The sequence below is a fragment of the Podarcis gaigeae genome (genome assembly GCF_964106915.1).
Source record: "Podarcis gaigeae genome assembly, chromosome: 17".
NCBI lineage: Eukaryota > Metazoa > Chordata > Lepidosauria > Squamata > Lacertidae > Podarcis > Podarcis gaigeae.
The window spans coordinates 693,778-715,949 of NC_139694.1; the positions used below are offsets into that span (position 1 = coordinate 693,778).

A 22,172-nucleotide genomic window follows, 5' to 3' on the forward strand; every position below is an offset into this window, starting at 1 on the left:
CTCCGCTCTGTATTTGTGGAGGGCTCACTCCTTAGCCTTTTCTTCTCCTGAAGAAATGCCTCCCTAGGTTGATGAGCCCCATCTGCCCCTCACTTCCATTTACAAACTGCCAAAAGTTGGATCCAATATTGTTTTTGCCCTCTCAATCCGCCACAGCCTGTTTTTGCATGCAGGGGAAGTCCGTAACTCACCGAGGGTTTGAGACCCATCGGCTACCCTCACCTGGTTTAGCTGGCCAGTCAAAGCCATTTTCTGGAGTGCGGCCATTGTCATCTGCTAAAACCTAAGAGCCACAGGTGAGAGCAGAGTGCAAGGTGGGGACCAAAGGTAGACAAACTACCCCAGAAGGAGCACGATGTATGCCCCCCCCAGGTACTACCCGCCTATTACACCCCATGATTTTTTATTTCATAAATAATAAAGTAGTAACGGTACAACAGCAGTTTAGCTTGTGCTGTGTGTTGAATATGATAGCTCATGAGAAGGACTTGGGTGTCACTGTATGTCAGAAATCATAAAAAAGGCAAATTGCTAATAATCGTTTATTTTAGCTTAAGAGAGAGACTCAAAAACTCTTTCTTGTGCCAGAGAGACCAAGTACAAAATCATTTTGTTACACTGGGTATTATTATATGATGGGAGGTTTTAGGCTTTTACATTTTCAACAAATGTAAAGGTGCACTTGGCAAATCAAAGTTTGTGGTAGTTCTTTTGTTTTACGCTTACATGTCATTCGTCTTGTCAGCTGTCCATGAGTTTCTGCATGTAATACGAACCAAGACACTGTTAACAGCGACACAGTTGCCTTCAGCTAAGCAGGAAAGAAAAATCAGAGTGACTGCACATCGGGATTCTTCGGATTGAAGTGGCTCTTCAGGGTTTCCCAGCACTTGTAGTAGTTTTTATCTAGGGAACTTTTCAGCCCCCATTTGGTGACAGCCAAGCTAAAAGAAGACTCAAACATGAAGGCCTGCAGGAAAAGTCACATAAAATGTTGAGAAAGGGGAAAGTATCTAGCCACAACCTATTAATTAAATGCAAACAGAAGTAGCTTTAACAAGAGTTGTTGCACAGAGTGTTGCGCAGATGATTTGAGAGAAAATACATTATACACACGAGACCTTAAATTGTATCTAGAAGTATTGACAAGTCTAGCCTTTGACTACTCATGTTTACAGTTCTCATAAGGTTGTCCAGATATAGAAATAAATATTCAGAACGGGGTTGACTCCGCCATTAGAAGTCTACTGAGAAGCTGAATTTTGCTTATCAGTAGAAATAACCAGACTTTCATATACAGTGGTACCTTGGGTTACAAACACCTTAGGTTACAGACTCCGTTAACCCAGAAGTAGTACCTTGGGTTAAGAACTTTATCTCAGAATGAGAACAGAAATTCTCGCGGCGGCAGTGGGAGGCCCCATTAGCTAGAGTGGTACCTCAGGTTAAGAACGGTTTCAGGTTAAGAACGGACCTCCGGAACGAATTAAGTTTGTAACCAGAGGTACCACTGTAGTTGTTTTTGTTGCAATTATTTTTCAGTTCTGTTGATCCCGACTTGATTTCAGGGATACATGAGTCACTGAAACACTATATCTTGATAACTGGAAATCCTTTTCACTACCCCAGCCAATCCAACTGCAAATAAGATAAAAGCTGGACATCTCATGATGCTGAATTTTAAGACTATTACCTAATTCAATTTGTGTGGTATATTTGCATGAGCATGTCACACAGAACTTGGTAACAGGCACACAATTCTGCATATACTTTGCTAGACTTGACAAATCTGAATTCTTACAAAGCCTGAATTCTTACAAAGCCCGAACTATTTACAAAAGGCAGCATGCCTTGGCAAGACCTCATACAGAGGCCCAAGTTCATAAAACACCACAGATTATTCCTGTGCAAGTTAGAAAATGCTTAATGCCCACAAGTGATTGCTGCTGTACATAATTTACATCACGTGGCTGTTGTGAAGAGAGCCTTGTTCACTACCTTGGGCTCCTTGGATGAGCCATGGAATATAAATGAAATAAAAAATGCAATACAGTGGTACCTCGGGTTAAGAACTTAATTCGTTCTGGAGGTCCGTTCTTAACCTGAAACTGTTCTTAACCTGAAGCACCACTTTAACTAATGGGGCCTCCTGCTGCCGCCGCGTGATTTCTGTTCTCATCCTGAAGCAAAGATCTTAACCTGAGGTACTATTTCTGGGTTAGCAGAGTCTGTAACCTGAAGCATATGTAACCTGAAGCGTCTTTAACTTGAGGTACCACTGTATATCTATAGTCTTAACATCTAACACATTCAAATTCCTTTGTAGTCTCAGGCTGCTTGGAAACCCCTTTTTGCACCTCAGGTTTAAAAGGAAGAAGACGCCCCCCATTTTCCATGTTGACTTGGGACACCCAAAACAAAAAAAATTCCTTCCAGTAGCACCTTAAAGACCAACTAAGTCAGTTCTTGGTATGAGCTTTCGTGTGCATGCACACTTCTTCAGATACACTGAAGAAGATACACAGTGTATCTGAAGAAGTGTGCATGCACACGAAAGCTCATACCAAGAACTGACTTAGTTGGTCTTTAAGGTGCTACTGGAAGGAATTTTTTTTGTTTTGACTATGGCAGACCAACACGGCTACCTATCTGTAATTGGGACACCCATTCATCTTTGAAGCACCCGTGGGCTTCCTTAAGGCATTATTTTCATAGAATCAGCATTGTACAGCTGGAAAGGACCTCAAGTGTCCTTAGCTCCTGCAATGCAAGAATCCCACCCACCGTCGTCCCTGGCTGGGCTCTTCGTTGCCTTCCTTAGGCAGCCCACAAACCACTTGACTAATACAGTTCAGTCTCTGGCTAGCTAGACATCTTACTTCTCTCTCCCAATCTTTTGACTGGTCAGAAGTTCTTCCCCCTTGTGGATCATTTCCTGTGTAAAATAGGAACGACTCTTGCTGCCCAAATGGGCAACTCTTCCATTTGTGTCTCCGCCCGGAAAGCAAGCTGGAAGAAAATCCCGTATCGCAGCTGCTAGGCTTCAACGTTTTAGGCTCTTACCATGGTTCCTTCTGCAATTCTCTCAGGCACCAGCTTGCTTGTGCTCGCCTTCTCAAAACAAGCGCCATCTGGCCCGTGGGGCGTCATCATACTGTGAAGAGTGGCACCTCCAGCAACAAATCCTTCTTCCTTTGCCTCATAAGTCCCTTTGATCAGGCCCATAAACTCACTCATGCAGTTCCCTGGGGAAATTAAGAAGGGGCAAAGTCACTGCTGGTCTGCAATTTGGCCACCGTGGGAGTTGGTCAACTATGTTGTAGAGGCTCAAGTCTGTCGTAGAATTGGAGATATCTGAACCATGTTACAGATGCTTTGAGAGGTGACAGTCCTTACCCGTTCATTATTAAATTAAGCTTTTCTAATTTTTTAGAAAAAGAATTATAGAGATCTCAATTTCAACCACACAGGCAACTGTTTTAACTGCTATAACAAGGGTGTCTCTGGATCTTAAATTGAGGCTCATACAACAACAAAATAATATTTAGAATATACTGGACCCCATTACGTTTGTTTAAAAAAGGGCTGTCTAAGTGTTGGAGATGCAATAGGAATAAAGCTTCTCTAAAACATTTGTTTTTTCATTGTTCTGTATTGAAAGATTTTTGGCAGAAGGTAACTGAAACCATCAACAGAACTGTACGGAACAACCTTACATTTACAGAGCAAAATATCCTCTTGAATTATATACCCAGCACATGGAACCTTACAAAAGGACAATATGAGTGGACTCTCTGTGCCCTGACCACAGCAAAAAGACTGGTTCTGATGAATTGGAAAAATAAAAATGCGGCTCCCTTCTATGATTGGATTGAAGACTTATACAAACTCGCAACATATGAACAACTTGCATATAAACGCAGACTTGCCATGGACAAATTTAATGATATTTGGAATCCATTCTTACAAATACTATAACAGGTTATGATCTGGTGAAGTACAAAAACAACCTTGTAAAAAACATTTAAATTAAGCTTTTACAGCGTTTTTAAAGAATGAATAAGCAGCAGGCCACCTCTTCCGCTATTGTACTTCCTTTTATGGTGGTTTAGAGGAGACTGTCTTTTATCCAGTCACCACTCATCTCCCTTTCCAGGTTCTGTTGAAGAGACAGCTAGGCTAGCAACTAAACTCTGCTAAAGGAGGTCTTCTATCTGTTGTGCAGAACTGAAGCCTTTGTGGATGTATCTGTCAGGGACTGTGCTGAGGAGGTCTACACTGAGGAGGAATGGTGGGAGCCTCCCCCTACTCCTGATCAGGATCTTGAATCTTCCCAGGAGCAGGAGGACAGTATAGATTTGGAACAGCGGTTTGCAGAAGGGCATAGTTCAGAAGGCAGAAGCTGGGAAGCACTGTGTGGGGAACAGCTAGGAGGAGAACTGGAAGAGAGAAAGTTAGCTGTCACTAGAAAGCATCCAGCCGCTTAGCCCAAGGTCCAGGAGAGCAGATAATGTGGCAGCACAGAAAGCACAATGGTTGTGAGATCAGGTTGCAAGACGCGGGAGTGACGGGGGGACCAGGGAGGAAGTGGGTAGAACCCTTAATTGGGAGGACCTTCATTCCTAGGAATGAATTTTTTGTTCTCTCGCTGTGATCATTAAAATTTCTAACTGGTAAGAGATTCCTTTCGCTTTGTTCTGCTTATCTGCTGCCAAAAGGGGCGGGAGAGGAAGCCGATTCCCCAGAACCTGACAGTATCTACCGTAACAGTTTCACAGCATAGCAGAGTAAGTGACAGACATACTGTGGTAATAAGGTGGACGGAAAGTCTTGGTGGCCACTGCCCAGCGGGGTGGGAATATAACAAAGTCAGCAACCGCCACTCCAGGACGAGTTGACTTTGCCGTCAGGACAGTGAAAATAGAAGGATCCTGCAAACAGAAAGAAGATTGACAGGTTATTTAAACAGGGCCAAGTGTTAATCTGATACATCAGATATATTGTATGAGACAGGCAAGGCACATCTCCTAGACTACATCTCATAGATTCTGTGATGGCCTGGGACTCAGGAGTCTCAGAGGAGACTCCGTCTGCACCGGATCCTTGGCCACAGGCATCATCTGAACCAAGTCTGGGGCCTGATCCTGAAGAGTCCCAGTCTGCACAGGTTCCCCTGCAACAAGCACCACCTGGGCCGAGTCAGGGGCCTGAGCCTGCCCTGGCTCCAGATGTGGGGATGACCTCGTTGCCTCCAGCTGGGCTGTCACTTACAGCTGCTCCACTACCGGTTGGGTCAGGGGAGGCTGAGGTGGCCCCTGGGTCTAGTCACCCACCGACGTCTCCCGAGCTGCAGAGATGAAAGTCTGAGAGAAGGAGAGACCTGAGTACTCGCAGGAGGAGTGCTCGCTTCCGGACGAAACAGGGAGGTGAGTCGCTGGGGGATCAGGACCAGCCATTTCCCCGTCAAAGATAAAAGGCTGTCGGACCCCGCCCCCAGTTGCGGGAGCAACATTGCTGTTTGCCAGAACCTGCCTGAGATCCAGTGCTTGTCCTTGCCTGGTTTGCTGCCTTGGCCCTGTCGGACTGACTCCTCGCGGAGCCTTCGGATTCTGGACCGGACCTGGACTGCGTTTCTCGGCTTACCCCCAGCACAGATTCCAGCATGAATTATATATTCCCAAGGTGGGGTTTTAGCCTCCAAATGTATTTATATTATTATTGCTACAGGACTACTCTCTCCCTTGATTCCAATCTTGCCTTTGATGGTGCTGGCTTTGGAAAGAATTACCAAACTATAGAATGTTTCCTAAGGTGAGAATTCAAACTTACCCAGGACATCCAGAAACTTACCGCATGGTCGAAAGCCACAGAATTAATGACCATGAAATTGCTGAGATTGTACTTGTATGGGGTGTAGTTCCCATGCCAGGCCACAACATTGAATGGAGAAGAGCTCTATAAGATTAAGCAGAAGGCAAGCACCTTGACTTGTGCAGAGTGTCTGGTATTTATGGAGATTAGAGAATGTAACTGGTACAGTCTAAACACATCCCCACCTCTTAAATGTATATTTTTATCTTTCTGTTACAAAATTGTACACACAGAAATTGTAAAACATGACATGACTGGGGGGAAATGGGTCACTAGGGGGGTAAAATACGAAACATATTATTTTAAAGTAAATAATAACGTGGTGAAAAGGGACGCGGGTGGTGCTGTGGGTTAAACCACAGAGCCTAAGACTTGCCAATCAGAAGGTCAGCTGTTCGAATCCCTGTGACGGGGTGAGCGCCTGTTGCTCAGTCCCAGCTATTGCCAACCTAGCAGTTCGAAAGCACGTCAAAGTGCAAGTAGATAAATAGGAACCACTCCAGCGGGAAGGTAAACAGCGCTTCCGTGCGCTGCTCTGGTTCGCCAGAAGCGGCTTAGTCCTGCTGGCCACATGAACCGGAAGCTGTACGCCGGCTCCCTCGGCCAATAAAGCGAGATGAGCGCTGCAACCCCAGAGTCGGTCACGACTGGACCTAACGGTCAGGGGTCCCTTTACCTTTACTAATAACGTGGTGATTACAGTAAACCAGTTCAATAATCTCCATTATCTGCTCACTTGCAAACAGACAACCTCTGCCTGCTACTACGCATCGCTTCTCCTTCGTATTTGGGATGGGGTCTTACCCACATCCCTGATTCCTGCAATTTATGATTGATCATCTTTGTCATGGGGGTAGGAACCTGATCATAGATTACATGGTGGGCTCCAAACTGAAGCCCATTGGAAGTTCCCTTGTTGGTTTCCCTTACTGCCTAAAGAGCCGCCCTTCAGTCTTCTCGTTCCACTCACCTCGCCAAAACTCCAAAACATTGCAAATCTGCTTAACCAGATTCCTTTGCTCACCTTTGAACTTTTTAGCTTTGCCTCGGTGGATATGCACAGAACTTGCATGGTTTAATCACAACAGGAGAAAGTCAGTGTGACGGACTGCATTTAACACTTCAACTCTTAGACTGACATTGAATGAAACGCTTCATTTTCTAAACGGAAAACTGTCATGTCCTCACCTGCTGTGCTGTAAAGAGTTTCCCCTGGTACTTGTTGACAACTGTGTAGCCCTCAGCTACTTGGCGATCTTCGTACCAGGCAACGGGCACAAGGAAATCTCGGGGGTTCGCCAAGCCATTGGCACCTGGGAAGGAATGGCACAATCAGGTCTTTGTAACAAATTGTATAACTGGGCACTGGGAATACACACACACACACACACACACACACACACACACACACAGAGAGAGAGAGAGAGAGAGAGAGAGAGAGAGTATAAAAAGGTAAAAGTAAAGGAACCCTGACTGTTAAGTCCAGTCGCAAACGACTCAGAGGTTGTGGAGCTCATCTCGCTTTACGGACCAAGGGAGCCGGCGTTTGTCTGCAGACAGTTTTTTTCTGGGTCATGTGGCCAGCAGGACTAAGCCGCTTCTGGCGAACCAGAGCAGCGCACGGAAATGCCGTTTACCCTCCCGCTGGAGTGGTACCTATTTATCTACTTGCACTTTGATGTGCTTTTGAACTGCTAGGTTGGCAAGAGCAGGGACCGAGCAACGGGAGCTCACCCCATCGCGGGGATTCGAACCGCCGACCTTCTGATCGGCAAGCCCTAGGCTCTGTGGTTTAACCCACAGCGCCACCCGTGTCCCATATATACAGTGTATGCATGTATGCATGTATGCGTGTGTGTAGTTTTCAGATTAAAGTTTTACATTCATGTATCCAACATACAACATAAAAACAAGATTCCAAAGACTCTCCTGGACTTCCCTCCTCCCCTTTGTGGGTCCTACTGTTAATCATTTCCTCCTGCATCTTTTATGATAATCAAAATCTTTTATATCTCCATTATGTCCAAAATTCACCATTAAACTACAAGTGTTATTCCAATCCTCCTAACAGTTTTAGCTGTTTACGACAGTTTTTAAGATAAATTATAAATTTCCCCCATTCCTTATTAACCCTTATTAAAATTTTAGTCTTCCTGATTTCTGATTCTTCCAGTCATTTTTGCCATTTTGGCATAATCCATCAACTTAAACTGCCATTCTTCTCTGGTAGGGACATCCATCTCTGGGCCAATAACATCCACGCAGTACTGGGAATATCAGTCTATTCTTGGACAGCCTCAAAAAGAGCTTCTCTGTACTTGAGACGAAAACATTTTATGCTGTATTGTATATTTAGATATTACTGTAGAAAGGTTTTTTGCCAATGATTCTTGTGGAAAGTAGGGATTTCTAAGTAACAGAAAGACTCCCGTACCCTTGCTTCAAAATGTGCATGTCCTCTAATGGCTGGGAAGTATCTGGGAAATGTGAGCCAAGTCACATGATTCATATTCCTAAACCCTGCAGCAAAACCTATTGGTAGCTCATAACGTTACCAGGTTATGTTGGTAGGATCTGGTAATATAAATTGGCCTAGAAGACCCTTGAGGTTCCTTCAATTCTATGATTCTATAATAATTGTAACTTCAAGAGGCTGGAATTCTAAAAGGCTGCTTGGAGTATCGCTCTGCTGAACCATACCAGGGTGCAGGTCCACAGAATCTTAGCATTTAGTTTGAAACAGCAGCCACCAAGTACTTCTTGGTCTTCATAAACTTTGAGGTGGCTCATCCACAGTTTATTTCGTCCCACTGCTTTTCTCCAGAGAAAACTGCTCTTTAGCGCTCAATAAATGACAATTTTGGCTTTCTGTGAATGGGCATTTGCTTTGATTGAGCACTAAAGAGTGGCTTTTCCCTGGGAAAGTGTGGGTCAAGTGGAAAACTGCTCAGACCCAGATTTCTAGCACAGGACAAGCGGAAGTGCAGACAAACCCTCTCTCTTCTTGCTTGTCTCCTACATCTAGTGTTCAGAGATACACCATTTCTGAATATTCCACCAAACCACCATGCTGACGATAAATGAATTTAAAGGCATGGATTTTAGTCTAAAAACCCTTTTCAAAGCCATCGAAGCTAATGCATATCACCACATCTGGTGCTACTGAATTATGCATTATGTAAAGAAACATCTTGTTTTGCTTGTCCTGGAATCTTCTGCCAACCAAATTCACTGAGTAACATGGCAAATTGTAGGCATTTGCACAAGCCGGAAATGTGGGGTGGGAATTCAACAGTACTGCTGCCTGTGTGAACCAGCTTTCAATTATAGTAAATTAATATTTTACTATAATAAAAGATGGAGGAAGTATAATCTGAAATATCAGTGTAGGTCTGAAATCCTTTTTCAACTTCTGGGGCCCACATTTTATTTTGTTGTTAGTAGTGCGAAGAAGAAATACGGGGGGGGGGGATTTTTAATTGCTCTCTGCTTTGTGGTGTTGTAATGATTCTAATAAAAAGCATTATATTGTTATTGAAAGCAATCGTCAATAGTTACCAATAGGTCCCAAGTCTGGCAGCTCAAAATGTCCCCCATATATCTCCAGGGTATAGCCTCGAGTTTCTCCAAATACTTCTACACTGAAACGCATCCCTTGCTGGGAGACAAAGAACAACAACAAAGAAAAACCTATTAGGAAGCTCACCTCAGGATTTTTGCTTCAGGCCATTAACTAATTGACCACACCAATGACTAAGGATGTGTCAATAGAACTTGGCCAACATTTGGATCACTGTGTAAAAGCACAATGCAGCTTGCCTGACCTAGACGGATCCAAACAGCTAAATCACAGACATGGCACAGAAAATGTAGCTTTCTGCCCTAGGATGCCAGAATGCTTAAAAAAAAAAAAGCATCGAGTTGCATCTTTTTGTTTCCAGTTACTGCATCATTCCCAAAAGAGCCAAATATAAGAATTTACAGAGGCAATCTGTAGAGGTGAGTTACTATAGTTTTCTTTAATGCATCATAATTTTTGGCAGAACAACTTTTAAAGAGAATGTGCTGATGTCAGAGCCAAAATAAGAGACAAGGATAACAACATTTTCAATATTAATAGAATGAAATTTATTATCTAGCAATGTCCAGGCTTCCTTCCTTCATAGAAACATGCCACAATTTCCCAGTGAAGATGTATGCAATTCAACCTGGATGTGAAACCTAATTCAGATGTGGAAGCACACTGCAGTGCTCATCTGGCCAGTGCCGGATTTATGTATAAGCTAAACAAGCTATAGCTTAGGGCCCCACTCTCATGGGGGCCCCCAGAAAAATTTAAAGGGGAAAAAACTGGATGTACATTTCCAAAATATAAGATAAAAAACAAATAGAATAAAACCTAGATACAGCAACAGTGTTTTGTGTTGTGTTGGCTCCTATGATGTAAGTAATGGGCCCCGCCTGCTAGCCTGCTCCCTAAAATATCACTGGTTTGCACATTTCTATATATAGGGTGCCTACATTCTGCATGGACTGGTTGCAGGGCAACATGTAGCATGCAGCTGCAGACTGCAGTGCAGCGCAGTTGAATGTAGGTCAAGCTGTTGTGTTGTTGTTGTTTAGTCGTTTAGTCGTGTCCGACTCTTCGTGTCCCAATGGACCAGAGCACGCCAGGCACTCCTGTCTTCCACTGCCTCCCACAGTTTGGTCAAACTCATGTTAGTAACTTCAAGAACACTGTCCAACCATCTTGTCCTTTGTCGTCCCCTTCTCCTTGCGCCCTCCATCTTTCCCAACATCAGGGTCTTTTCCAGGGAGTCTTCTCTTCTCATGAGGTGGCCAAAGTATTGGAGCCTCAACTTCATGATCTGTCCTTCCAGTGAGCACTCAGGGCTGATTTCCTTAAGAATGGAGAGGTTTGATCTTCTTGCAGTCCATGGGACTCTCAAGAGTCTCCTCCAGCACCAGAATTCAAAAGCATCCATTCTTCGGCGATCAGCCTTCTTTATGGTCCAGCTCTCACTTCCATACATCACTACTGGGAAAACCATGGCTTTAACTATACGGACCTTTGTTGGCAAGGCGATGTCTCTGCTTTTTAAGATGCTGTCTAGGCCTGTCATTGCCCTTCTCCCAAGGAGCAGGTGTCTTTTAATTTTGTGACTGCTGTCACCATCTACAGTGATCATGGAGCCCAAGAAAGTAAAATCTCTCACTGCCTCCATTTCTTCCCCTTCTTTTTGCCAGGAGGTGATGGGACCAGTGGCCATGATCTTCGTTTTTTTTTATGTTGAGCTTCAGACCATATTTTGCGCTCTCTTCTTTCACCCTCTTTAAAAGGTTCTTTAATTCCTCCTCACTTTCTGCCATCAAGGTTGTGTCATCTGCATATCTGAGGTTGTTGATATTTCTTCCGGAGATCTTAATTCCGGCTTGGGATTCATCCAGTCCAGCCTTTTGCATGATGAATCAAGCTGTTGTACCTGTTATCTATTATTAAAGACTAATGATCAGGCAGCATGGACTAAGGGGATGAGCCTTACGCCTACTGATTGATTTCATGTAGTACATAATTTATTTATTTTGATCCCATTATGGTTTTGGATATCTGTTAAGTCCATAAATTACCATATAGCACCTATTCAACACAAAAAAACCAACAAACCAACCAGCTGGACATATAAAGGGCCCCATTACCTTCAGTAGCTTAAGGCCTCATTAAACCTAAATCCGGCCCATGCGTGTCCCTCTCCAAGGCCTGCAGTCACATGCAGAAAAGGGCAGCTATTTCCAAAAACGAAGAATAGGCGCCCATTGTACTGCATGAGGCCAGCATCAGTGGAGCAGCTGCACAACTGTGGTGGTGACTCGTATGTAGGAAAAGCAAAATACGAGGAGACCCTCAGGTGGCCAACGGCTGTGTGATAGGATCCTACAGGAGTCTTGCAGAACTAACATTTTTGCCTAGAAGATCAAGGGCAACATACAAGGGTGTTTGAGTGTTGCGCTGTCCAGGGCTTACCTGAATAACACAGATCTCATTGGGCTCCACCATCAGCTTGCCAAACTCTGTAGTGATGAGCAATTTGCCTTGCTGTGGGACTGGAGAAAGGAAGCACAAACATATATGCTGTGGGACTGGAACACATTCCTGCCCTAGGAAAGCCACTTGGAGTAGATGGTTCTCTAATACTACAGAGAGCTATGATTCCATTGTTATCTCCTTACTCTCTGCAATCTTGCCCTTTGCTCCAAAACCCTCCCAGTCCCCTCTGTGTCAATATTGCAGCTTTAAATAAAGAGAATAAAGAGAGAAAATAAATAAAGAGAGAAAAAAAGAGTTGAGAAGAACAAATCAGAATGATAAAGGTCAGAGGGACAACTCACCAATCAGGAAGTCTCCATCGGAATTATAAAAGCATCTATAGAGGAAAAAGTAATTGTCGAGTGTCAAAATTCAAGGTATCCACAATTGAATCTTTATTTTAAACTCTTTAAGGGAAGTTCAACTGATTTCAGTGAAACTTCTTTTCAAGTGAGTCTGCTAAGAAAATTCCACAATGCTGTGTGCCCAGGTGTGGAAATAAATGTTCCTGGACTCTGGGGTGTTTATCAGTGTCACTGTTTTCAGCTCACACATTGAGTGCAATTTCATGACAGCCGGCGCCGACAGGGTTAGGTTAGAATCCTAGTTTTCTATGTTCAGGGAACACGAGAGGTATTCTGGGTGTGAGGAATCATGTGAGGCCCCACTCTGAAGCAGTACAACTGGGTAGACGTTTACCAGCTCAATGTCTACCATTATGGGATGTCTTTACGAATCTTTCCTAGTAAGTTGCTTACTAGATAAGAGGTGGCCATTGTGGTGCCGCCCAAAGATGTCTCTGAACTACAACTCCCATAAGCCTCTGCCAGCATAGCCAATGGTCAGGGATGAAGGGATGATAGTTGTAGTTCATCTACATATGGAGGCCTGTGGTCTTTGTCCATTCTATCTTGTCTATCCATTCTGAAGGAAATCAGTCCTGAGTGCTCACTGGAAGGACAGATCGTGAAGCTGAGGCTCCAAGACTTTGGCCACCTCATGAGAAGAGAAGACTCCCTGGAAAAGACCCTGATGTTGGGAAAGATGGCGGGCACAAGGAGAAGGGGACGACAGAGGACGGTTGGACAGTGTTCTCGAAGCTACCAATATGAGTTTGACCAAACTGCGGGAGGCAGTGGAAGACAGGAGTGCCTGGCGTGCTCTGGCCCAGGGGGTCACGAAGAGTTGGACACAACTAAACGACTAAACAACAGCAACACATATGAAGGCATAGGAGCCAACTCCTAGGGGTCAAGGTCCCTTCACACACCTCCAATAAAATATTCAAGGGTGCCTGCCCCCTAAGCTGATGGGCATTGCCATTCAAAAGATGTGTTTGCACCAAGTCATGTGATCAGTTATGTGGGGTGGGGCTTACCTGCCCCTCCCATATTTTATTCAAGTGCTCCCCCCCCCCCGCTACCCTTGTACTTAAAGACATTGTGCTCTGGTGCCGCAAGCAGCATTCAAAATACTTACAATGCGTGGAATAGGAGAAAGGGGAAGGAAAAGAGGGATAATCAAGGTCTCCGAATATTCAAATAAATCTTTACAGCCTGCCCTTTCCGACAAAAGCGGTTCCATGGTGAGGTACAAGAAAAGCGAAAATGGCAATGCTTTTAAAGAGAGGGACTGATAAAAGCAGCATTAGCAGCAGAAACAGCAATGGCAAAAATGTATAAAGCTAAATCAAATAAGTCTTGGAAATGTAAAGAGAAAGAAGGTTTTTTTTATCATATGTGGTGGTCTTGTAGTAAGGTTAAAGCTAACTGGGAAATGATATATAATGAAATGAAAAGGATGTTTAAAATAACCTTTGTAAACACACACACACACACACACACACACACACACACACACACACACCAGAAACTTTCCTTTTGGGAATTATAGGGACAGAGCTACCTAAACTGTACATGTGTGCTACTACAGCAGCAAGAATGTTATTTGCCCCAAAATGGAAAGAAGCAGAAGTCCCAGCAAAGGAAGAATGGATACAAAAACTTATGGAATATGCAGAAATGGTGAAACTTACCGGAAGAATAAGAAATCAAGATAACAAACTTTTTATAAAAGAATGGAAATGGTTTATTGAATATTTACAGATAAATTGTAAACAGATAAAAACATTGGCAGGATTATTGTGATAACCTGCAGTTTCATAAGAGTATATATTTAAAGAAGATTAATAAATGAGCAAATTAGGTTAATTAGGATAAGCAGAAGATATTAAAAATAAAGTTAAGGAACCGCAGAAAGAGGGGGAAGGAAGTCAAGTTTTGAAATGTCAACATGATTGTAACATTAGTGAACTGCATAAAATTAGTGAAATGTTTAAAAGAAACAGCAATGACAATACCATAACCCACCCAATCAACTGCAGCACAAATTATAGTGAAACAATATTTAGTATTAGCCAGAACTGTCAAGGAAAACCTCACACATTGCTCACAGACCTGTTAATCATGGAGCTGTTACAGGTAAAGATGTGAATCGCAAGCCCTTCTCGAGACCTGGGCTCACCAGCGCCACACACAGTGTGCAATCCCTGTGGAAAACATGCACTTAACATTAGCATAAATCACAGGCGCCCTGGGCTAGTCTAACCCCATCCCCAAATTCTCTCCGCCTTAGATAAACACTTTGCTATTGCTTTCAGTTTAAACAACTCGAACAACTTTGAAATCCACTCATGATTGTGGGAATGTTGTGGATAGTAGGAGAGGATATATCCTTCCTCCCTCACGCTAGTGAGTCAAGTAGCAGAGCACATTTCCCTTATACAGCAGGACGCTAGTTTGCAAATTCGTTTGAATTACTTTGGTTAAGCAATCCAGTCTGGCATGCCCAGATTGGATTATTCCTGGGAAGTCCCCTTTTGATCCCTCTCTAAAGAATAAAGACACAACAGTCTTTCTTCAAAAGTAACAAGAAGTTTACTTACATTCAGTTCACAGTTTGATCCCTGAAGGCAGGTTTTGGCTTGTAGTTACAGTTACAGAGATAGGTGTGGATTCATCCCATAGGGGGACTTATCCCATGGCTGAGAGCCAGCAGTGCAGTCCAAGAGAATCAAAAGGAGTCAAAAGAGTAAAAGAGGAGGATGGCTGCATGACTGGACCTTGTATGGGGTCTCCTGAGGTCACACCCACCTACCTGGTCACATGCAGGGGGAGGATGCTCCAGACCAGGTGTAACAGGAAGTCCTCCTGGCTGGAGGAACATCCCCCTGTCTGCGTCCACTCTAGGAAAACAAGGAATGCTGTATTTGACTGCTCCAATGGATTACATCCCACAATGATGACAATTAAAAGTGGTCACTCAGTGAAGAGTTAGAGGGAAACAGAGAAGTGTTTAGTTTTTTTGAGGGAGGTAGGGAAGGTCCATGTCAGTTTCAGAATTTCTCAGGACTGTGATGGGGGCTGGAGGGTAGCATTATCCCAAGAATTCATACAGTTTCCCACAATTACATGTGAATTAAGTGGCAATGGAGCTGATGTAGCCTCTAGCCCCTTGTGTTGTTTTTCTTTTTACATTGGCCTGTCCAGTTATTTCAGCCAGATGGATAGAAAATTTGTGTGTGTGTATATTTCATTTACTTAGAAGAATTACAGTATTTTTTCATGTGAGCTTAATACCTACAAGCAGAGCGGCTGAGTACTCTTTTGTTAACAAGGTGTGGTTTGCAGCAGATTGTCCTACCTCAGTTTCCTCAGCTACAAAATGTACGGCACTATTCCTTGTTATAGTTTGTATTTTTAAAAAACTTACATTTTAGTCTTTAACTTACGGTTACAAAGTCCAGCTTTCTCTGAGTGGCCTTTGGGATCTCAAAAGGTTTCCATCGCAGCTAGAATGAAATAAAAATAAAAATTATTCTAAGAATATATTATGACATCTTTAAAAGAACAAATGCTTTTTTGAATGTCCCTATTTTTGCCCCATCCTTTTTTCTCAATAACACTCTTGGCCCACTAGACTAACTGCCTCAATTTTACCTTGGCTCTTATGCTGTCAGTCCCTTCCACGAGCACCTAGCTGAGCCCAACATTTGAGAGTTCAAATTGGAAAAAATAAGTACAGTAAATGGACAAAAGTACAAAGATTCACAAAATGTTTAGGGTTATGCGTACCCCTGCATCCCCCCAGAAAAATAGCACTGATTATTGTCTGTATAGAAGTGACCAAGCTGAGGAGGGATTTTAAATTCTCTTCTGGGAAACAAACTTTGAGTTCATGTGTCTCTGGCATATCAACTGCTGTCTTTGTGACACATGTGCCTTCCTGGGAAAGGAGACAAGGGTTTCGACTTGTAATGTTCTCATTATTCCTTGCACCTGTGATTACCTGATTGGGTTCGGGCTCAGCTTCGTCCCAGGTGTGTGTCAAGTAGCCCTGATGCACAGGCTGAAAGGGCTTGTGGCAAACAGAAGGCAGGATTCTGTACAGCCAGCTAGAGAGGAAAACAAATGCAGAGAAGTCATGGAAATTTGGCTGACTCAATGCCTCTGCGACATGCACTACTCCAGTGCAGAATTTGACATGGTGCTCTGGACTGCGGAAGAACTGAACAGTCTCTGCTCCCATGAGTGAGATAGATTTTCTGGGCTGCAGATGCTGTGTGTGTTGAGAGGAGGCAGTCGCCTTCCACAGAGATCACCACCAGGCATTTCCAGGACAGTATTGTGCTGTGGTGAATGAGCATCAAAGAAGGAGTCTCTCTGGGAGGCAGGATACATTGAATCTGCATCATCGATGTGGCCATAGCTGTGTGACTGTAAGCAGATTCCTTCCAGGGCATTCCACTCCTGCTTTCTTGCAGACGTGGACCTCTCTTTCGGGACTGATTAAGGGAGCAAGAGTTCTTGAAAGCTGTCCTGTAAGCCTCTATACCCTAATCCCTTAGATGAGGGAGCGTTCGGCAGTTGCTCAAAGGCACACTCCACAATTACAAGCTTGCATGTTCCAAGACGAAATAAGCCTTTCTATTGGAATCAGATCCCAGAGCAAAACACTGGGAGCCTCTGCATTGAAGTCAAGGACAAGGTGTCCTATTGACACATTCCTCAAGGGCTTCTGCACATGAAATTGAGAAGATCCATAGTTGAGAAGATCCATTTGGGGGTGCCAAATTTTGGCCTCACTCATACAGTCAAATCTCGGTTGTCGAACATAATCCTACACTCAAGCGGAAGCAGCATTGGACGTTCGGCTTCCGAGAAACATTTAAAAACCGAAGCATTTACTTCCAGGTTTTTGGCATTTGGGAGCTGAAACGTTCCAAAACAGAGGTTTTTGGGATCCAAGGTTTGACTGTACTACCAAATATTACCAAAGTCTACCCCTAGTCTATCACTACCAATACTAAACAGCATCAGTGACTTTGGAATAAAGTTGCAGTGACTTGTAAGACACCATGCTGGGGCCAACAACATTTCACTATCTCCCCCTCGCTATACACGCGCGCACACACACACACACACACACACACACACGTTCTGCATGATTTCCCCAAATCCATGCATACCTTCTCCTGTTCGTGGATCGTGGGCAGGTGAACGCTGACCCAGAAAGCTGCTCAGCATACAGACCATATGGGCAGATCTGAGGGCTATTCTAAACCAAAACAGATAAGAAGAGTGAAGCATCCACGACGATGGCCATCTAACCTCAGCTTCAAAACCTCCAATGGAAACCCCAACACTTTTTTAAAAAGTCATGGAAGGGATGAATTTGGATTGGAAAAAGTGTCTCAAACTACAGTTTCTCTGCTTTAAACACACTCCCAGCCACTTCTTCTCTGAGGGTGCAAAAATATCTATTTGCAAAGTAAATGGGTGGTTTGGGCCTCTAAGTAGCACTGGAAATTATCACGGATGGCTGAGTCACCCCAGAGGCTGGCCGTGGCTCCCGCTGTGAATAGCATCCTTCTCACATTTCAGGTGTCACAAATACCTGTCCTTCTGGCAAGGCTCCAGGGCAGCGTGGATCTTCAGAGCTAAACTCATTACCAAATCCTGACATGTACTGCAAAACAAAAAGTTGTTTCACACAATGAAACCAGCGCCTATAAATAGATATGCTACTTCCTCCCCCAGCACAGAGCCTCCAAGTGTCCCTGTTTTCCAGGGCCATCCCTGATTTAGAGAAGCTGTCCTGGTTTCTGATATGATCACAGAATGTCCCGCTTTTCCTTAGGATGTCCCTATTTTCATTGGAGAAATGTTGGGGTGTGTGGAGTTATCCGATCCCCAGGCCGTCTGAAGGCAATCCTGTATAGGGAATTTTTTAAAAGAAATGTTTAATGTTTAATTATGTTGGAAGCTGCCCAGAGTGGTTGGGGAGACCCAGTAAGGTGCATGGGGTATAAATAGCAAAATTATCATTATGGAATGGGATGAGCTCTGTTTTGAATTTTCATACAAATAAGGAGCTGGGAATTAGCAACCCATTTCCGCATTTGTCCAAAAGAAAAAATTTCATGCTTTCTAGTTTTTATTTTGCTTACTCATGTAATATTTGTACAGTGCTTAATGCAAATATATTTAAAAATTCATCTGGCAACATTTTATCTTTGGTTTGGCATTTTTCAAACAAAACTGGGAGATGAAAGTCCACCGGAGCATAAAAAATTAAACGATGTTCATTTATTTGAATGAGCTGAATACAAAGTTGAGTGCTCTCATTGGAAGCTCAGCTCTGGCCTACAAACCATGACCTTTCATTGAAGAGATTAGACAGCAGGCATGGACATATACTTTTGAAGTTGGGTTTCATGAAGTGGAATATGATTAAGGTTGCTTCTCAAACATCGTGCATAATGCATTTTCTGAAGGCCACCCTGGTGATGGCTGTCTTTGATAATTCTGTTATTCTTTTACAAAATGTGGGAGGCATTCTGTGTGGGCCTACACATACAATGCAGGCTGCAAAGTTGAGAAAAATAAAAGGCTTTAGATAAATAAACTATGTGTGTGTCCATCTCTGGATGGAAAAGAGACACACATCTGACCAGTGCTAGAACCACCCACACTGGAAGCTCCATCTTAATTCTACCTGTGTGTGGTGTCAAACTCCCCAAAGATCCCTCCCTTTGGTGAAAAGGAAAGTATTTCAGCTGCAAAGGCTGTTTGTGATGCACCCTCCCTGCCTCTCAGTCCAACACATGCACACATCTTCTCTGGAATAGGTAAAAGGTAAAGGTCAAGGACCCTTGGATGGTTAAGTCCAGTCAAAGGCAACTATGGGGTTGCGGCGCTCATCTCGCTTTCAGGCCAAGGGAGCCGGCGTTTGTCCACAGACAGCTTTTCGGGTCATGTGGCCAGTATGACTGAACCACTTCTGGCGCAACGGGACACCACGACAGAAACCAGAGTGCATGGAAACACCGTTTACCTTCCCACCGAAGCAGTACCTATTTATCTACTTGCACTGGCGTGCTTTCGAGTGGCTAGGTTGGCAGAAGCTGGGAAAGAGCAACTGGAGATCAGTCCATTGCAGGGATTCGAACCGCTGACCTTCCGATCAGGAAGCCCAAGAGGCTCAGTGGTTTAGACCACAGTGACACCCGCGTCCCCTTCTCTGGAATATTTGCATACCCTCCAAGGGTTCTGATTTTCCAGGACAGTATTGGAATTGTGATAGGATTGCCATACTGTTGAGCTTTTTAAAGGAAGATTTCACAGTGTTACAATTCTTCCCGGCAAGCCTTAAATAAACTACAGTGTCCGGAATTCTTTGAGGGGGAATATATGCTTTGAATGTGCTTTAAAGGTATACTGTACCCTAGTCAGGCTGCAAAGCAGGCAGCAGATTTCTGCTAGAGCTATTTTCATGGTGCAAATAAAAAATTAAAAATCTTCCAACACATCTGGAAAGTTCTTGTTCAGTCTAGAGACTTTAGAGTTAACTGAGAGTTATGCAAAAGCAAGACGGTATCAGTACGATTGGCTGGAAGAGGAACACCCCCCAAATACCAAGAGGATGTGTGCTGGGGGGAAGGGATGTCAAATATTCAGCCGGGAAAGAAAAGACAGTCTGGCTTGTGAAACTGAGGGGAGTTGGGATCTGCAGTTAAAAGAAAAACCCACTTGCAACTCAAATTTAGACAGCCAAAATCAAAATATGGGGAGGAAATGATTCAGTTAAATAAAATGACTGACGTTTAAAACTTTTCAGATCAGCGAAAATGGAAGGGACATTTGAAAACTTGCAATTAAATGAACTGGTTAATAAAATAGTTGGCTCCTCTGTCCAAGCCAAACAGTAGAACGATCTGGAGGCACCAGACTTCCCCTGCACACATCTGGATTTAAAAGCACATGAAAACATCTGGTTTCCATTCTGCACGCTGAAAACGTTTGCAGCCAGGGTTCCAAATAAGATTTAAAGGGATTCCCACACCAGCTTAAAACAAAGTATTCTATAGATCTCCTAAGAAATAATAGTTGTTAGAAGGAAATTGGAAGGTGAGGAAATGTTTTAGCTCTTCCAGAGAGAGCTCAGGGCTCTCAGTGCTACGGTTGTCTTACCTTCAGCTCTGCAAATTTGTCCATGCTTGTTGTGTTACAGGGGAAGTCACAAAAGCTAAGCCAGGTGTTTTGTCCAGGTGATAAGCCAGTGAGTTCCAGTGATGGAATATTCTTTATTTTCTTGCAGCGGCAGCTGAGGACAGTCTTGATCGTGTGATGGCAAGAGCTCGGCCCTGCAAGTGAGACAGTCCAAGAGAAGTTTTGAACTAGTTACTCAACCAAGCCTGAGTTTAATAAGAAACAGACTTCTCTGCTAGAGCAAACGGAGGGATTGATCTTTGCAGATCAACAAACAGAAAGGGGGGAAAGAGGGGAGGGGAAGGGCAGCTTGTTAGCAATTTTTGTCCACTTTATTTCAGCTCACGTTAGCAAGGAACCAAGAAAATCTAAGTATGGATAGACATTTAAGTTAAAATAGCAACAATTAATAAGGAATGATTAGAATTATGACAAACATATGTACAAAAAAATAGAATATCCCTTTTGAGCTATTGGCAATATGCCTGGTTTTATATTGAAGGTAACTTTTGGGGGGCTTGGGGATATTGTGGTTGTGCCTCTTGTGAGACCATCATTTTACATTTTCTTTAGCTGTTCCTTAAGAAAGTGTTGAAGGGACGCGGGTGGCGCTGTGGGTTAAACCACAGAGCCTAGGACTTGCCGATCAGAAGGTCAGCGGTTCGAATCCCCATGATGGAGTGAGCTCCCATTGTTTGGTCCCAGCTCCTGCCAACCAAGCAGTTCAAAAGCACATAAAAGTGCAAGTAGATAAATAGGTACCGCTCCGGCGGGAAGGTAAATGGCGTTTCTGTGCACTGCTCTGGTTTCCCAGAAGCTGTTTAGTCCTGCTGGCCACATGACGCGGAAGCTGTACGCCGGCTCCCTCAACCAATAAAGCGAGATGAGTGCCGCAACCCCAGAGTCGGCCACGACTGGACCTAATGGTCAGGGGTCCCTTTACCTTTAAGAAAGTGTTGTGAGCCAGTGCAATCGATTCTTTCTTCTATATTCAAAAGGAAAAGCAACTGCTCTATGTGGTCTATCCAGCACCTCATCTTTTTACAAAAAAGAGAAAGAAACCCAAAGGCCAATCTCACTGCATAAGCTATTGTTTAGGGTGGCATTTTTTCGAGGGTACGCCACGCCACAGTGTTGTGGCAGGAGAGGGTGGCAAGCGTGGCAGGAAGATTCAAGGGCAATCCAAGAAACATTTGAACATTTCAGGGTAGGATAGGATAGGATAGAGCAGGGTGAATGCTGGGGGGGGGGGGGGCTGCCCCGGGTGTCACCACTGAGGAGGGTGACAAAAAGCCAGGTGGCACTCACCGAGGGGCCTGCAATGCGCCTGAGCCACACATCTCTCCTGGGAGTGATGTGGTGGCTTGGGCACGTGCAGCCTCCGTGGTGCCCCAAATGGTCCACCCACACCCTCCCCCTCAGCTGCCCTGACTCGCCCCATCCTGTGGGCAGCTGGCCCTGCCTCTGGGTACAGGGCACACGTGCTGCTCCAGGGCGCCTGATCAGCTTACTGTGCCACTGGGATAGAGTAGAGTCCTTTTTTAATTTATTTTTTGTGGAATATGGATAGAAAAGTTTCAAAATGAGAGCAAGAGCATTGGCTATTCTTTTATTATTACTATTACTATTATTTTGTTTTACATATTTAATATTATAATCATATCACA

At 43.9% G+C, this 22,172-nt stretch overlaps 1 protein-coding gene across 1 annotated transcript; it reads right to left on the reverse strand.

The window, feature by feature from the left end:
- Nucleotides 1-528: 528 nt before the first annotated feature.
- Nucleotides 529-20,734, reverse strand: HGD (homogentisate 1,2-dioxygenase). The gene is made up of 14 exons (XM_083719366.1): nucleotides 20,488-20,734; nucleotides 17,912-17,983; nucleotides 17,484-17,572; nucleotides 16,304-16,409; nucleotides 15,747-15,806; nucleotides 14,413-14,504; nucleotides 12,259-12,293; nucleotides 11,894-11,973; nucleotides 9,430-9,529; nucleotides 7,060-7,184; nucleotides 5,851-5,955; nucleotides 4,805-4,931; nucleotides 3,064-3,245; nucleotides 529-970 (listed from the first exon to the last, which is right to left on the reverse strand). Exons 1-14 carry the CDS (start codon nucleotides 20,509-20,511, stop codon nucleotides 830-832), a joined length of 1,338 nt encoding a protein of 445 aa, XP_083575492.1. The 5' UTR covers nucleotides 20,512-20,734; the 3' UTR covers nucleotides 529-829.
- Nucleotides 20,735-22,172: the final 1,438 nt, after the last annotated feature.

Coding starts and splice junctions, on each gene's coding strand:
- HGD (XM_083719366.1), bottom strand. CDS start 20,511: ATGGACAAATTTGCAGAGCTGAAG. Junction 14,505..15,746: donor GAAAGCTGGACTTTGTAACC/GTAAGTTAAAGA, acceptor TGTTTTCCACAG/GGATTGCACACTGTGTGTGG. Junction 4,932..5,850: donor CTGTGGCTTTCGACCATGCG/GTAAGTTTCTGG, acceptor TTCTGTTTGCAG/GATCCTTCTATTTTCACTGT.